General features: G+C 36.6%; 2 protein-coding genes across 2 annotated transcripts; one reads left to right on the forward strand and one right to left on the reverse strand.

The window, feature by feature from the left end:
• The first annotated feature begins 417 nt into the window (after positions 1-417).
• Positions 418-1,298, forward strand: LOC133838781 (uncharacterized). Its single transcript, XM_062270007.1, has 3 exons — positions 418-612; positions 671-970; positions 1,031-1,298. The coding sequence occupies exons 2-3, from the start codon at positions 756-758 to the stop codon at positions 1,140-1,142; spliced, it is 327 nt and encodes a 108-aa protein (XP_062125991.1). The 5' UTR covers positions 418-612; positions 671-755; the 3' UTR covers positions 1,143-1,298.
• A 1,776-nt stretch (positions 1,299-3,074) lies between these two features.
• Positions 3,075-9,480, reverse strand: LOC133838443 (lachesin). The gene is given in 11 exon segments (XM_062269556.1): positions 3,075-3,665; positions 3,750-3,809; positions 3,902-4,050; positions 5,470-5,582; positions 5,584-5,669; positions 6,768-6,896; positions 6,976-7,149; positions 7,261-7,367; positions 8,627-8,727; positions 8,831-8,949; positions 9,032-9,480. Coding segments are annotated over 11 exon segments (1,251 nt in total). The 5' UTR covers positions 9,126-9,480; the 3' UTR covers positions 3,075-3,546.
• Positions 9,481-16,572: the final 7,092 nt, after the last annotated feature.

A 16,572-nucleotide genomic window follows, 5' to 3' on the forward strand; every position in this document is an offset into this window, starting at 1 on the left:
TGGCGACCTCTGGCGACGTATTCTGTAAACAAAACTTTGTGGCGGTTGTTTTGAATTTTCAAAATGTTTTACTTCAGACAATACGTTGTATAAAGTATTTTGAAGCATTGAAACAGTATTTTTATATTCATTGTATTTAATTGTATTTAATAATTTTATTAGTAATTTATAATTGTACAAAAAAACAAATTAGTATTCTTTGAACATCATTTATATTTTATTTACCGAAGTAAGGAACATTAGCGTCTTTAGGAAATTAACCTGGCAGATATAATTTCTCTCTAGATTCTTCTTGCAAAGATTCTTCTCCAACTCCGCAATGCTGATTATAATGCAGCGTAGCCAATCAATTAGTTATGCTAATTTCAAGGCAAAGCCAGCTGGTTGTAGCTTTATATTAAGTTTGAGTTTAGTTACAATTCTATGCAGTTACTATTCAGAATGTTTTTCTTCTGTACGTTGATATTTTCACTATTATGTGTCGCAAGGTGTCAATTGGTTGCCACCTCGACACATGATATGCAGCGTGTGCTGGAAGGCGAGGATCATCTCCTCAACGATTTGCGCCTGTACATCGATGCTGTAGAGCAGAAATTAAAAAAACATTCGCATGTAAGTTCAAGAAAAAGGGAATAAAAATCATGAATAAATTGATGATGAATGCCAACAGTATACTGAAAGATGCAGTGCAGCGGGAGCAGGAAGCTCTGCTTGATCCTCTTGGCTTCGTTTCGAATCCGTTGAATAGTTTTCCGATGGTGCGCAGGATGCACAAGGATGTGCCTACCCTGTACAACTATTTGAAACGCGAAGAGGGCGAAGATCTGCAGCAGATAGCGGATTATAGGTTGGAAATTATCGCTGCAGGAGATGTGAAGCACGCTGCCGAAGAATTGCTTCGCATACAGCGAATCCATGAGCTGGATGAACGGGACATGGCCAAAGGATTGCTACAAAACGAGAAATACAAGTTGTGTCTTGAACTGTAAAACATCTCGACCTTGGCTAACATTCTGTTCACGCTTTCCAGGGCCAAGTTGAATACACAGGATTGCATGTACTTGGGCAGACATCTCAGCAAAAAAAGGGGAGCAACAGCTGGCCACCAAGTGGATGGAACTGGCATTGGAGCAGTTCAATGAGACACCCGAAATCGTCTTGCAACAATTCGCCTTGAACCGAAGTTCCATTTTACAGGAAAGGAATCAGCTGCAGCTGCCACGGACTCGATTGGAAGAGCTTTAAAAAAGTGATGCCAAATAATATATGACATATAATATCTTAATTCCTTTGTTTTGTAATCTTTTTTTTCTCGTACACTTTTCCCTTGTGTTCCATTGGCTAATATAATAGAAATGTGAAGATTTTAACATATTTACAAGAATAAAGTTTAAATCATTATGTTTAAATCTTCACATTTGTATTATATTTTTCCTTTCTTATTCCTTATTATTAAATAAATCATGTTTTTTTGCGCTTTCAGTTAGTGTTTATCTTTATTTGCGACCTAAAGATTTGTTTCTTAAAACGAAGTTAATTTTTATGAAACTCTGAAATATCTAGAAAGAACTCAAATATATTTTATACGTAACTGTCTATCGGATTTCTATACCCGCTAACCATAGGGTGGAATGGTATTACAGAAGAAGGCATCTCCAACCCCATAAAGTATATATATTCTTGATCATCGTCACCTCCGAAACGATATTGTCATGTCCGTCGATTTTTGGTGCATATTATAACTACAATAGTATTTAAGATTCCTTAAAATTCGTATATTTTGGTATATTTTTCGGTATATTCTAAGGATAATACTGTATGACAAATCACGCTTACTGCTTTTGGCAGACAATCTGATATATTTTTCAATCTGTGGTATATTTTGAACCACTATGTCAATATACCAAATATAGCCTTTGGTATACTTTGTAGTATTTGTCGGTATATTAATTTGGTATGTTTTAAAGTTAATACCGCGCTGTTTAGCTTTTATTTGGTATATTTTGCAGTATTTGTTGGTATATTAATTTGGTATATTTTAAAGTTAATACCACATTGTTTAGCTTTTATTTGGTATATTTTGTAGTATTTGTCAGTATACTAATTTGGTATTATTTAAAGCTAATACCGCACTGTTTAGCATTTATTTGGTATATTTTGTAGTATTTATCGGTATATTAATTTGGTATATTTAAAAGTTAATACCTAACAGTTTAGCTTTTATTTGGTATATTTTGTAGTATTTATAAGTATATTAATTTGGTATATTTTAAAGTTAATACCGAACTGTTTAGATTTTATTTGGTATATTTTATAGTATTTGTCGGTATATTAATTAGATATATTTTAAAGTTAATACTGCACTGTTTAGCTTTTATTCACAGTGGGTAGCGGATATCTCATAATGAAGCACTCTCGACTAAAGCTTTCTTACTTGTTTTATTCTGGTTCAAGCTAAGAAAAAAACAACTTTAAAGAAAAATACAAACCAAAATCCTTCATACTTTGCATTGCTTTCAAAATTGATTGTAGACAGAGAATGGTTAGATAACTTAAAAAATAGAGTTAGTCTACTCTTTAGCTCAATTTAATCTTAGCTCACTTTAAAAATAGTGTTAGTCTACTCTTTAGCTCCATTCAATCGTAGTTCAATTCAGTATACTTAATCTTCTCACATTAACTTTGGTTTAAATCCAACACTTAATAGACAAACAATCGCCTCGCCACATTGTTGTTCAACGTAAGTTGATAGCTTCGCTTCTGGCTTCCGCTCTCGTTTAATGCACAGCCTCTGTATATATTCCCCGATATATATAGTCAACCGATGTGCAGCTGGGCGGACTGACATCCTTCCCCAATCTGGGAAAGCTCTTCCACAAAGGGGCAAGAGACTGAGACTGAGCTTGTGATAAACGCATGTTGCATGCCGCTTGTCCGGTGCTGCTGGGCAGATGATGCAACAGAGCATCTATCGGCATATAAGCAATTTAATTACCTTCTTTTTTCAACGCAATAGCTGCACAGTGGTTCGAAATCTAAATAAAATGTGCAGAAAAGAAAAACGCATCTTTTGGTTTTTTGCGATAATTTATTCAATAATTTTTCGTTAATTATATTTATGCACTATTTTATAGTATTTCGTGTTTAATTATATGCAATTTAACATTATGCGACATATTTTTTGTTTTTTTTTTTTTGTTTATTTTTGGGGGCAGTTTGGCATTCGATTTGTGTTTTTGTTTTTTGATATCTTTTCGACGTTCGACGGAGGGGAAACAACATTGATCGTGATACGTATGTAAATGATATATGTATTGTATGTACTATATATATATTTTTGCTTTTTCTTTTTTTGGCATTCACCTTGCATCGATATGGTTCAACAAAAGTTTTTTTTAGGGAAAAAGGGGAAAACTTGAGCGGGAGCTTAAGCTGGAGAGAATTGTTATTATATATTTTTTGTTTTGTGTGTGTGTTTTTTCAAGGGAGACTGAGGGATAACACCTGTAGGAATACTTGATTGCCGGCTCTCGCTCAGTTTTGATATCACGCGTCCCACGGTGGCAACCGAAGTGGCAGCAACAGCAGCATCGACAACAGCAACGAAAGCTGCCACGTGGTCGCTTCCCTTCTGGCGGCCAGATTGCGCGTCGCTTCCTCGAGACCTGCAATACACAATTTCTCTCATTCTCCGTCTCTCTCATTCTCTGTCTCTGTCTCGCATTCTCGCGAGATTTCTCGCCACTTACCGCCTATGTAATTTAGATGCTCATCGTTGCTCGACGAAGCGCCCGGATGTAGCTTGATTTCTGCAACAACACAAAAAAAACAAAGATACCGAAAGGGAATTGTTGTTGTTATTGTTGTGGCTTGACTCGCTGCTGCGATTACGCATACGCACCGTATAGCCGCAGTGTGCCCTCGGCACGACCCAGCGAATTTGTGCTGACGCAGTGATAGGTGCCCACATCGGAGGCTGAAAAGGAACGCACCACAAGCAACATGACGCCGCGATAGCCATCGCGCTTCTCCGTTATCCCATATTTGGGCCTGCCGAAAGCCAACAAATGTTTATTTTATTTATTCAACTTTTAAATGCCAGTCTAAGGACAGTATATATTGCATAAATAACCGAAATTTTAAGTAATATTCATATATTAGTTTAGGGTCGGTTTCTCAATCTCAAGTTAACACTTATCACCTAAATCAAACTAAAATAAAAAGCAATTAAGAAAACTCGACTGTCAAATACCTGCTACTCATTGTGAACGAAAACAATGCGGTATTCATTTTAAAATATACCAAATTAATATACCACAAAAATACAAAAAATATACCGAAGACTACATTTCGTATATAAATATATTATTCCTACTAATTGAAAAAATACTAAAATATACCAATCACTATATTTGGTATATTGATATAGTACTACATTCAAAATACACCATAGAGTGCGAAAAAATACCAGATTGTCAGCTAATGAAACAAAGACCTGTAGTCATTAGGTATTTCAGTATATTTATATACTATCACACTGTCAAATACAGTGCAAAACAGTGCGGTATTAATTTTAAAATATACTAAATTATTAATTTACCGCAAAATACTAAAAATATACCAAACGTTATAGTTGGTATATGAATTACTATTTCATTATTTTCCGCATTAATATACTGAAACTACTAAAATATATCGATCGATATATTTGGTATATTAATATTGCACCACATTCAAAATATACCATAGAGTGTACAAAATACCAGATTGTCAGCTAATGAGGCATTAGGCGTTTTGCCCGTACGAAAGTATTTTGGTATATAAATATACTATTACATTCAAAATATATCATATGTATAAGATTTAACTGTGAGATACCCGATATCACAGACACAGAGCGCGAATATATACCAAATTAATATACTAAAATATATCAAAGGCTATATTTGGTACATTAATATACGAATTCATTATATTCTTAAAATATTCCAAATTAATATACTGAAAAACTGCTAAAATATACCGAAGGCTATATTTGGTATATCAATATACTATTACATTGAAAATACCAAATTTTCAATTATATATAATTATTACTTATATACCTATTAAAATTTGTATGTGATCGCAATCGATTTTTTAAGAAATCATAAAGACCAAAACCAAAAATTGTAAGTCTAGCCTCAAAATTGTTTTTGTTATTTGATTTTCGTGTCTTGGTAATGTAAACCAAAACATAAAAAGCTGAAGCAAAGAGTTGCTTTATAACTCGGCATAAAAAAGTTATAGTTTATGGTTTTGTTAAGTTTGATACATTGATGAAGCTGAAACGTTTTCATCTGGGCGATAAATTTAACCGAGCGATAACTATCGCCTTAACTTGAACATGAGAAACCAACCCAAATTATAAACAGTAAAGAATAATGACAAAAAGGAGAGAAAAGTAGAAGAGAACAATGTCTGACTTACCCATCGAGCAACATTTCAGGACCCGGCGAGCCAGACTCGAGGCTCGCTGTTGAGACGCTGGCGAAACCATTCGAGGTGCGTGCGCCTTTCAGCCAGTAGGAGACGGGCGAGGGGGGAAGCCTCCACTTGGCACTCTAGCTGCACATCGGAACCCAGCGGTGTGCCCAACAGCTGGCTGGGTGCACGCACCATGGGCGCAACTGCAAAACACAGAAAAAACAAGTAAGAAAGCTAAACTCGAGTGTGCTCGACTGTGAGATACCCGATACTCATTTTGAGTAAAAGCAAAATATTGCGGTAATATGTATTCTCAAAATATACCAACACAATATACGAGTATAACAAAATATATTTGATATATTGATGTAGTACTACATTCAAGATGTTCTATAGAGTGCAAAATATACCAGCTTGTCAGCTAAAGCATAAACATAGAAAGTTAACGATTTTGCCCATACAAAACTATTTCTTTAAGAACTTCGAGAATTTTGTATCTGATAGCCACCAAATCGGGAATCTCAATTCCTATAGTTTTAATATAGTATATATCAAAATTCATGACTCTAGCTTTAAAATAACGCTTCTAATTCGATTTTTGTTGATTTTCGGGGGCGGAAGTGGGCGTGGCAAATATTTTAAACATACTTGTTCTGCGATCAAACATAACAAATGCTGTTGAAAAGAATTATAGCTCTATCTCTTATAGTCTCTGAGATCTAGCTGTTCATATAGATGGACGGACAGACAGACGGACGGAAAGAAAGGCATGGCTTGTATACTTTATAGAGTAGGAGATGCCTTCTTCTGTTATAGTCTATCCTCTACCTCTATCCCTTATAGTTTCCGAGATCTAGCTGTTCATACAGATGGACGGACAGACAGACGGATGGAAAGAAAGACATGGCATATACCAAAACTCATGACTCTAGCTTTAAAATTACGCTTCTTATTCGATTTTTGTTGATTTGCAGGGGCAGAAGTGGGCGTGGCAAAAATTTGAAACAAACTTGATCTGCGTGCGAACTTAACAAATGCTGTCGAAAAAAAATTATAGCTCTATCACTTATAGTCTCTGAGATCTAGCTGTTCATACAGATGGACGGACAGACAGACGGACGCAAAGAAAGACATGGCTATATATACTTTATAGAGTCGGAGATGCCTTCTTTTGGCTGTTGCAAATATTTTCTGTTGGCACAAAGTTATAATACCCTTCAACCCTATGGCTAGCGGGTATAAAAAGTGGCGGTTAGCAAACGTTGTGGAGTTGTGGTTGCCACTGTAGAAGCAACACTTACATTGCACACTGAGAGAGACGCGCTTGCTGACGGCCGGCGGCACATCGTTGGAGGCTATGCAGAGATAGGCGCCCATCTGACGTCGCTCGAGTCGCAGCAGCCGCAGCGATGAGCCATTGTATGTCTCCACTGTGAATGACAGAGAGAAAGAGTTTACTTTGTGTGTGGTGGTGGTGTAGAGAGGGGTAGAGAGGGGAGGTAAACTCACCTTTCATGAGCTCGCGACTGCCGGGTTTGCGTATGAGAATCATTTCGCCATCCTCGCGTCGCCAAATGACACGCGGCTGCGGATTGCCGGTGGCCTTACATGTGAGTGTCGCATCCTCGCCCTCCTGCACCGCCAAATCCGCCGACGACTCCTCGTTAATGATGTCCGGCGGCACTGCAAAACGCACACACACACAGAGCACACACAAATATCCCCCAGTTAATCTCCTTATTCACTCTCGCGCCTAGCTTGATTTCATTCATTATGCAACAACTCAACACATACCTTGGACATCGATGCAGCCGACCTGCTTCTTCATGGGACTCGTGTTGATCTGGCACATGTAGCAACCTCGATCGCTTTCACGCAGCTTACTGATCTTCAGTTTCCAGCTGAGGGGAAATTGATGATAGAAATTGATAAAGATGAATGATAGATATATAGATATGTATATTATTTATGATAAATATTGATATTTTAAATTGAATATAAATATTTAAATCTTTAAATATATGATTTAAATTTAAATTTAAAACTTTCCTGTCCTGGATTATTATAATAATATTTTTATTATTATTATTATTATACTGAAATAACGACTCCCTATTGCAATGAGTTGAGCCTGAGCGACAAAGGCCTTCAGGCTATTATTATAATATTGCTCATTACGTTTTCAGTGATTGGGTACAAAATTATGTGGAAAGAGCAGTAAACTAATTAATTGCAGACACTGTTGAACTATTTCTGAACCTTATAAATTGAAAAGCTCAACTTTCTATAATACAAGTCACTATACTGAAAAGCAGGACTTATTCTCTTAAGACTGAAATTGAGAATTGTTCGCAACAGCTCAACTAACTGAGCTATACACGAATACATTCAAATCTATATATAAACTTTAAAGAAATCTCGATAGATTAAAGAATTTTGTAACCTAAATATAGAATTTTTGTTCTTATTTTGAAAATTTGTCATTTTTTAGACTAATGCACTTACTTTTAAGAATGTGATCTTAACATGGTCTTATTTCAAGAACACAAATTTTAAGACGAATGTTTTTGATCTTATATATTATCTTGATATTTTTAAGTTGAAAGAAAAACTAAAACTATCTAAACAACAGGAATTAAAAGCTTGTAAAAATGTTATGAAAGAAGATTAACATAATTTCTTTAGTAAAATAGGAAATTTTGCCATTCATTTTCTTGTCTCAATTTTAAACTGCTTTAAAGATTGTATTCTTGATTTTGGAAAGCTTTTCTCTTCCTCTATGATGATTCACTTCCTTTACAACTATAATTTCTTTTAGAATTTTGATTTAAGAATACTAATGTTCTTTAAAATCTTTTGGTTGAATATTGAAAGACTTTTCTCTCCCTTCGTGTTCATTCACTTCCTCTACATCTATAATTTCTTTTAGAATTTATATCTAAGAACTCTAATGTCTTTGAAATCTTTTATATTGTTGAATATTGGAAGACTTTTCTCTTCCTCTGTGTTCATTCCTCTACATCTATAATTTCTAGGTATTCAACTTAAAGATGTTTATATTGCAAATTTTAAACTTTGATTTGGGGAGAAGTCTTCCCAAGTCTTCCGTCTGTAGTTATTCACTTCCTCTACACTCCCATCGAGACTTCACTGTACTCACGTGTGCATGTCCTGGTGCATGACACTGATCCTGGCGTTGTGCGTAACGACGCGTCCTTGCAAGGCGAGGACCGTTTGATCCGAGGCACGCAGCCAACCCACCTGTTAAGAGATCGAAGTGGCAATTGGGAATTAGAGGAATAAGTTGAAGGTGACCAAGAGAGATAGAGGTGGAAGGTGGAAGAAGGTGGTGGAGATGACCTACTTTATTCTTGCCCAGATTGCGCACCGAGCAGGCGAGAACGGCCTCACGACCAGCCGGATACGTGACATTGTTGATGAAGCCAATAAACTCCGGATCCGGATCCAGCTGTGAATTTGACTCTGTGCGGCGCCGCACGTGGCCATTAGATTGAATTAGCATACACGTACAGTGGGGCAAATTGGCCATATTATGCACACTTACCATGATGTTGCTGACTCTGTGGCATGCCATTGCCGCTGCCACATTTGGCGGCCATTATCAAAATGATAAAGAGAGGGCCTAAATGCCACTCCATTTTGTTGCTATTGCTGCTGATTGTTGTCGTTGTTGTTTCAATTGTTGTTGTAGTTGTTGCTGTGGCTTGTTTTTTGCGATTTGCAGCTGACGTTTGTTATTTGCTGCAGCTGTTGCCGCTTGTTGTCGTTGCTATTTTATGGCTATTTTTTTTGTGTTGCGACCGCCGCAATTTCTATTTGCATTTGAATTTTCGATTTTCTATTTCGATTTCGATTTCTTTTTGTATTTCGATTGCTATTTCTATTTGCCACTTTGTTGTTATTGTTCTTGTTGTGGTTGTTGCTGTTGCTGTGCGTTGTTTGTGCCAATTGCTTTGATTTTACTGCAGCTGCATCAATCCCAAGTGCTGTTGACATCTGCAAGCAAACACAAATAGACCAACAAAAAATGTTTTTAGAGAGCCGCCTGTGAAAAACATCAAAAATTTGCTGCCAAACAAATTTATTTTACAGCATTTCACGCACTCGCACACACCACACACACACACACCACACTCACACACACACACACACACACAACACATACACACACTTGCCACACATATGCACTCTTTCACATGGACAGCAACACCAAATGGTGTTCAGTTTAAGTGCTGCAGCTGCAACGCGTTGCAACAATAGAAATAAACAAGAGGGTGCTAAAGGGTAGAAAGACTCTTGTGATAGACTAACCAGATATGCTATAAACTGCATGAAAGCATGAAATTAAAATTACTTCTAATATTATAGAACTTTTTAATTATATTTCCAAATAATGTACAGCTGTGAACATTAAAATAGCAGAGCTTACGACCCTCGCATTTAAAAACCCTTAATTAAACTTCGATTCAAAATTTATTTATAACAGCTTAATGTATTTATTTTTAAACAATTTTTATTTTAAAAATAAAATATAATAACAAAAAAAGTAGGATACATTATGATTTTCATTAAAGTATATGAATAGGACAATTCAAAATAGCCTTTAAATAAATTAATCCTACTAAATTACGAGTTGATAACAACTCAATATCTTATATAACAATAATACATTTATTGAAAACTTTTCAATCTACGAATCCCATAGGAATTTACTTTTAATATTATTATTCTTTTTCCTTTGCCATTTTTCGTTTTTAGAAAAAATGTAAAAAGTAATATTAACGAATCGAAAAGCTTTTGCATATTAGATTACTAAGCATAAGTCTTGATGTATAAATAATTTTAAACTAGAGATAATATTTTAATACGGAATATACTAAAATTGTTAGTATTTAAATGCATATTTAGTATTTATATATTCAGTATTTAAATACAAACAAGAGTATACTATAAATTATTTATTATATTTGTTAGTTTTTAAGTACTCAATTTTTTAATACTCACATTTAAATACAATATTTTTAAATACTAACATTTATAGTATATCAATACTTTTTCTGAAGAGTTTCAGTTTCATACTACCAACTGAATCTGTAGATCTAAAATAAATTGGATTCTTTTAAATTTAAAAAGAAAAATATATAATTTTCATTTAAATGAACTTGTTACTTTAACTTAGCGTGATTTTAGCTTATTCCTTATTCAAAAAGTATAGATTATTATTATCTTTTCATTACATTCTCTCTCACATATTTGCCATACCCGCCTTAACGTCTTTTAAATGAGTACAGGGTATAAGTAAGGGGGAAAGAGAAAGGGAAGGGAGAGAGCGAGAGAGGAGCAACGTTTGCTGGCTAACTTGATTATATGCGGCGCGGCGCAGTTTTACAATTTTACGCTGCCTGCTTTTAGGCGCGGCCAATATGGCTCCCTTCAGGCATCGCTCCCGACCTCGAACCCTCCAACCCTGCATTCCCCAACCCCAACCCCAACCCGACCTCGACCTCTTCGTTGTCGACCCGCGTTGGCAAATGCGAGGCGAAAGGCAAGTGTTGGCTCGCTATCTCGCGCAGTTTCTTCATCCGCAGCTCAAAGTAAAGGCAAATGCAATTTTGCAACACAAACACGAATTTATGGCCACCTTTTGCATCCTGCTGGCATGCCGGAAAAGCAGGAAAATACTCGTTTATATATGTATGTATGTTTGTGTGTGTGTTTAAGAGAAGAAGAAAAAAAGAAGAAAGCGGCGAGTTTTCCGCGTCAGCAAAGCCAAAAGGTGCAAAATATGAATGTAAATATTAAAAAAGTTTCAAGACGCAGAAAACTAACGAGGTGTTCGCTCATTTGCTTTACCTTCGCCTCCACCCACTGTGTGTGTGTGTGTGTGTGTGCCACGCCCACGTAAAAGCCGCGCTGCAGTTTGACGCGTCTGTAATTTAATTTCTGTGTGAAATTGAGCACTCGGCTAATACTAAATTTGCTCTAAAGCAGTTAGTAAGCTCTCTCTCTCTCTCTTCGCGTGTGCACTCCTTAAGGGAGAGAGTGGGGAAGAAAGAGGGAAGGGGGAAGGAGGGAAGCAAACTTTTGACGAGGTGTCAATGCGTTTGCCTCTGGGCTTGAAATACGCTACGAATTCCCCCATCTCCAATTCGCTTAAGCGAAAAAGGCAACTTTCAGCTGCGAGAAGGAAATGCGATTTGCTTATTGAATTAGCTTCAGCGTCAGCTTTCAGCTTCAGCTTCAACTGCGACTGCATTTGCACATAGAGAGCGCAAGCGACAGCTGAGCCAGCGAACTGAGAACTGAGAAGTTGGAGTTGTTGAATTCTTCTCTCAATCGCATCAGCTGCCGACGCTCTCTTCTCTTTCTATCAGCGAAAACCACAATTGATTTATTATATTGTGTTCACTTATTCAAATGCTGCTGGTTGGGGTAAAGAACTCTCAACTATCTTGATTTGAACTGCACACAATTGAATTGCTCGAGTTCCATTTAAGACTCTTAACTGCGGTCTATTCTTAGTTAAACAATGTTAAGTTCTGCTTTGGTGGGCGATGAATGAAAACAGCAGAAAGGCAGCAATTATTCACAATGCATTTAAATAACAGAACGATTCTGACCGAAAGATGAGTATGGCATACAAAAGGGCTTTAAAGATAGAAAATTAAAGATAGAAAAGTAGCTTTATGTTTTTCTTTCCTGCGACGCCATCAAGTACATATTCTTTTTATCAGTATCAACAGCTGAGACGATGATGTATTTAAAATTTGCCGGTATTTATAATATCATATTCCAAATATGCATTTCTGTACATACCAAATATACTTTTGGGTATATACCAATTCAGAATATACCAAATATACTTTTCGGTATGTACCAAATATACCAAATCAGTATATACCAAATATACTTTTCGGTATATATCAAAACAGAATATACTAAATATACTTTTCGGTACGTACAAAATCAGTATATACCAAATATGCGCTTCAATAAATACCAAATACACGTTTCAGTATATTGCAAATATACGTTCCAGTATATTGCAAATATACGTTCCAGTATAAATGAACACTTCGGTATATTCATTTGATATATTTCAAAACTATGTTTTAATACTAATAATAATTTCTTTGATCTCAGAGACTATAAGAGATAAACAGAACTTGTTATATCAATATACCAAATGTGCACTTTGGTATTTTTCAGTATACATACGCTATAAGCGGCATCGTTATAACCGGATTCTACTGTATATTTGACATATATTATAAGTTATCAATATATCACATACACATCGGTGTTTTTCAGTAAATATACCAAATATACATTTCGGTATTTTCGGTATATATATGAATATAACAAATATGCATTTCGGTATATATGAATATACCAAATATACATTTCGGTATTTTCGGTATATATATGAATACACCAAATATACATTTCAATATTTTGTAGTATTTATGTGAATATACAAATATATATTTAGGTATATTTGTCCGCATACTAATTTGGTATATTTTTAAGATAATACAGGTGTGTCTTACTATTATAGAGAACAGATTAAGAGCACACTTGAGTGTAGCTTTCTTAGATGTTTAAGTATAGAAAATATAAACATAAAAGATAGATACTCTATTTTATTTATTTTAGGTAATAGCTCTGGATTTTGAGTTGACTCTAAAGACGATCTAATAAATAGCGTAGACTATTTAGCCTGAGGTGTATTTACAATTTAGTATATCTACTTAGTCGTAGAAAGGCTTCTTTTTAGCTGATTGCCCGCAACACATTTGCTGGAAAATGTGTCTCTGGCAATTGTGAATTGAAACACTTGTGCTTTTGAAAATAAGCTGCGATTGCTTTTAGCTTTTTTCCCAACCCAATTTTCATTCATTTCCATTCAATAGCTTGGCCATTTCCACACACTTTGAACTGCTTAAAGTGGAGAAAGAATGAAAACCTTGCAATTCCATTATCAAACATGGGAAGCTGATACCGATGCGATTTTCACGTGATATTCATTAGATCCGCTTGTCTGCTAAACTAACAAGCTCAACGATTGTTGCTTACAATAATAGATACAAGCTTTTAGCTAGCAGTTCTACTTGTATTTATTTTTATCAACGATTGTTGCTTACTATAAAGTAAATACTTGATCATACGATATGTCCGTCTGTCCGTCTGTGTGTCTGTGTGTCCGTCCGTCTGTCCAATTTCAGAGACTATAAGAGCTATAATTTTTCGACAGCATTTGTTATGTTTGCACGCAACTTTTAGCTAGCGTTATTTTTAAAGCTGTTGTATGTACTACGTAGTTATGATTATTTAAAATTGTCGAAGTTATTAAAGAAATACTTTTTATTAAACACTAGGGGTCTTGCTTTTTCATTGAGCTATCTATGGTATATTTTAAAACTAAGCCAATTTGATAAGCGGTATATTTTGAGAATAATACCGAAAAATTCATTTCTTTTATTCAAAATGCGACAGTCGAGTACAGAGAGAGAGAGAGAGTGAAATAGAGAAGAAATAAAGAAGCATAACGGAAAAAGTGCTTAACTGTAATTATACCTTACAGCAGTTAAACACGATGATGGATACGAGAGCGAACAACTTTTGGATACCTGCCGCATTGTTCTTGAGTTGAAAAGTTGTAGCATTCATTGCGAAATGAAATGTAATGAAAATCTTTAGCTAAATTTTTCTCTGTTTAAACTTCAACTCATTGGGAAAACATTTCTCTATCTTTCTGCTATTTTTTTGCATTTGTTTTCGCGCTAGTTTTTCGCTGTGCACGCTGTCAGTGAAAACAAATTTGCATCAGCACTTAAGAAAAGGGAATATTTAAGAAGGATACCGAAAAATGTGCCACAGCGCGCGAACATAAATAAATTTGCCATGTAAACAAAAAACAAGCTGCAAACGAAAAAAACAAAAAACAAGACTGCGCCAAACAAATGAAAAGAAGAAACTGCAAATCAGCGCAGTTTGCTGCAAGGTAAACCAACAGCTGGCCCAAAAAGTCAGAGAGAGAGAGAGAGAGAGAGAGAGAGAGAGAGAGAGAGAGAGAGAGAGAGAAAGAGAGAGAGAGAGAGAAGGAATGTCATGATGCAATGAGGCAAAGTGGCAGCTCAGCCAGCGGCGACAGCGAAAGGAGCAGCGACAAAAGCCGTTTGAAGTGCGCCCAGAATAACAACAACAACAACAACATGGGCGACAACAGCAAGTGCAACATGCCACGCAGCAGCGGCAGCAACACTTGAGCTATGAACCGGAGTCAGCTGCAAGTGCCAACGCCAACGTCAATCTCTCAACTGGCGACCAACGCGACGCGCTGTCAAGGCGCATTCACTTTAACGCCTGAACGAGAAACGAACTGGACAGAGAGGGAGGCAGGAAGGAAGGGAGATGGACAGCAGTAGGGTCAGGTTGCGTCCCGAGGGAAGGGGCGGACGGGGGCGACAAATGACCGGCGACTTGGACGCTGCTGCTAAGCGACAAAGCAATTTGACTTAAAAATGTGCTGAGCACTTGCATATTCCTGAATGATGACGTCGCCATCGTCTGCGTGGGCGTGTCGGCTAAACAACGCCACGCAACGCCCTCTAGCGACGGGCGACAACAACTCAGCTGCAGTTGGAGTCAGAGTTGGAGTTGGAGGCCTTAAAGGATCAAGCTTAAGCTCATTTATTTAAATTAAAACAAACACTGCAGGGCCAAAAAAGGGCAAAGCGAGCGAGCTCTGTGCAAGCGTTGGGCGGGGCAGTGTGGTGGCAAGGGGGCGTGGCATGGAAGCCAGCAGAAAGTCACGACTGAGACTGAGAGTTGCAAGGCTACAAACACAGCGAACACACATGAAGCGAGCATGTGTGTGTGTGTGTATTTTGTGTGTATGCCTGCAAGGCAGCTGCTGAGTGTGTGTGTGTGTGAGTGTGTTGTGTGTGTGTGCGCTGTCTGACTGCCATAGAACTTTGGCAACATTTCCGATTGCCAACGCCGGCTTTAGCTGCCGCCATTGTCCTTTGTCCTTTTGCCTCGCTGCCTGCTGCCTTCCTGCCTGTCATTTGTCCACTACACAAACAGGGGCAAATTGTTTGCAATAATGCGCGTGCCAAGTGAGTAGACTACTCTCCATTCCCCCCTCCTCCTCCCCTTGCTCTTCCTTTCCGCTTCTCACTGCTTCATCCACGCCCATTAACACATAGAACTTGCAATGAGCTGACAACAGCATGCTGCAGGTGCAACAACGCGTTGTCTCCGCTCCCTTTTCCCCACTCTTCCCACTCCACAGCCCACATTTCTACTCACTTGCTCTGTTAGCTGCCTGCCGCTGGCATTAATGATTTTCATTGCAACAACAGCTGCAATAACAACAACTACAACAACATCGACAACAACGTAGACGTCGACGACGACAATCGCAAACACTGACAAGTGCAATAAATAGCGCTTGCAAAGTTAAAGCACAAAATCACAAAATGAAAATGTTAATTGTTTGTCTCACTTTTTATTTTGTTGTACCCTGTATGAAACGGGATGAAATGGGTAGCTTGGCAATGATAAAAAGCCAATTAAATGTGAAAGAAGACAGGAAATTTAATAGCTAAACCATTCTTCAATAAATATCAAGTAAGAAGTACCAAAAACGTACCACAAAAATACAAAAATATACCAATACTCATATTTGGTATATCTATATTGTATCACATTAAAAATATACCTAAAGTATACCGCAAAAATACTAAAATATGTCGAAACTTACATTTGGTATAATTATATACCACATTCAAAATGTACCAAAAATTTACCACAATAATACTAAACTGCATAGTAATTTCTATTTAGTATAACGATGGTGTACTACATTTAAAATATACCAAAAATATACCAAAAATATACCACAAAAATACTAAAATATAATGAAGCTTATATTTGGTATATTGATATTATACCCTATTCAAAATATACCAAAAACATACCACAAAAATTCTAAACTGCATAGTCATTTCTATTTGGTATATCGATAGTATGCTACATTTAAAATATACAGAAAACATGCCACACAAAACACAAAAATAT

The sequence above is a fragment of the Drosophila sulfurigaster genome, chromosome 2R (genome assembly GCF_023558435.1).
Source record: "Drosophila sulfurigaster albostrigata strain 15112-1811.04 chromosome 2R, ASM2355843v2, whole genome shotgun sequence".
Taxonomy (NCBI): Eukaryota; Metazoa; Arthropoda; class Insecta; order Diptera; family Drosophilidae; genus Drosophila; species Drosophila sulfurigaster.

Bases quoted from the DNA above. Each gene is read 5' to 3' on its own strand.
- LOC133838781 (XM_062270007.1), top strand. From the start codon at position 756: ATGGTGCGCAGGATGCACAAGGATGTGCCTACCCTGTACAACTATTTG. The intron at 971-1,030 runs GTTGTGTCTTGA...CACGCTTTCCAG, and splicing joins CTACAAAACGAGAAATACAA to GGCCAAGTTGAATACACAGG.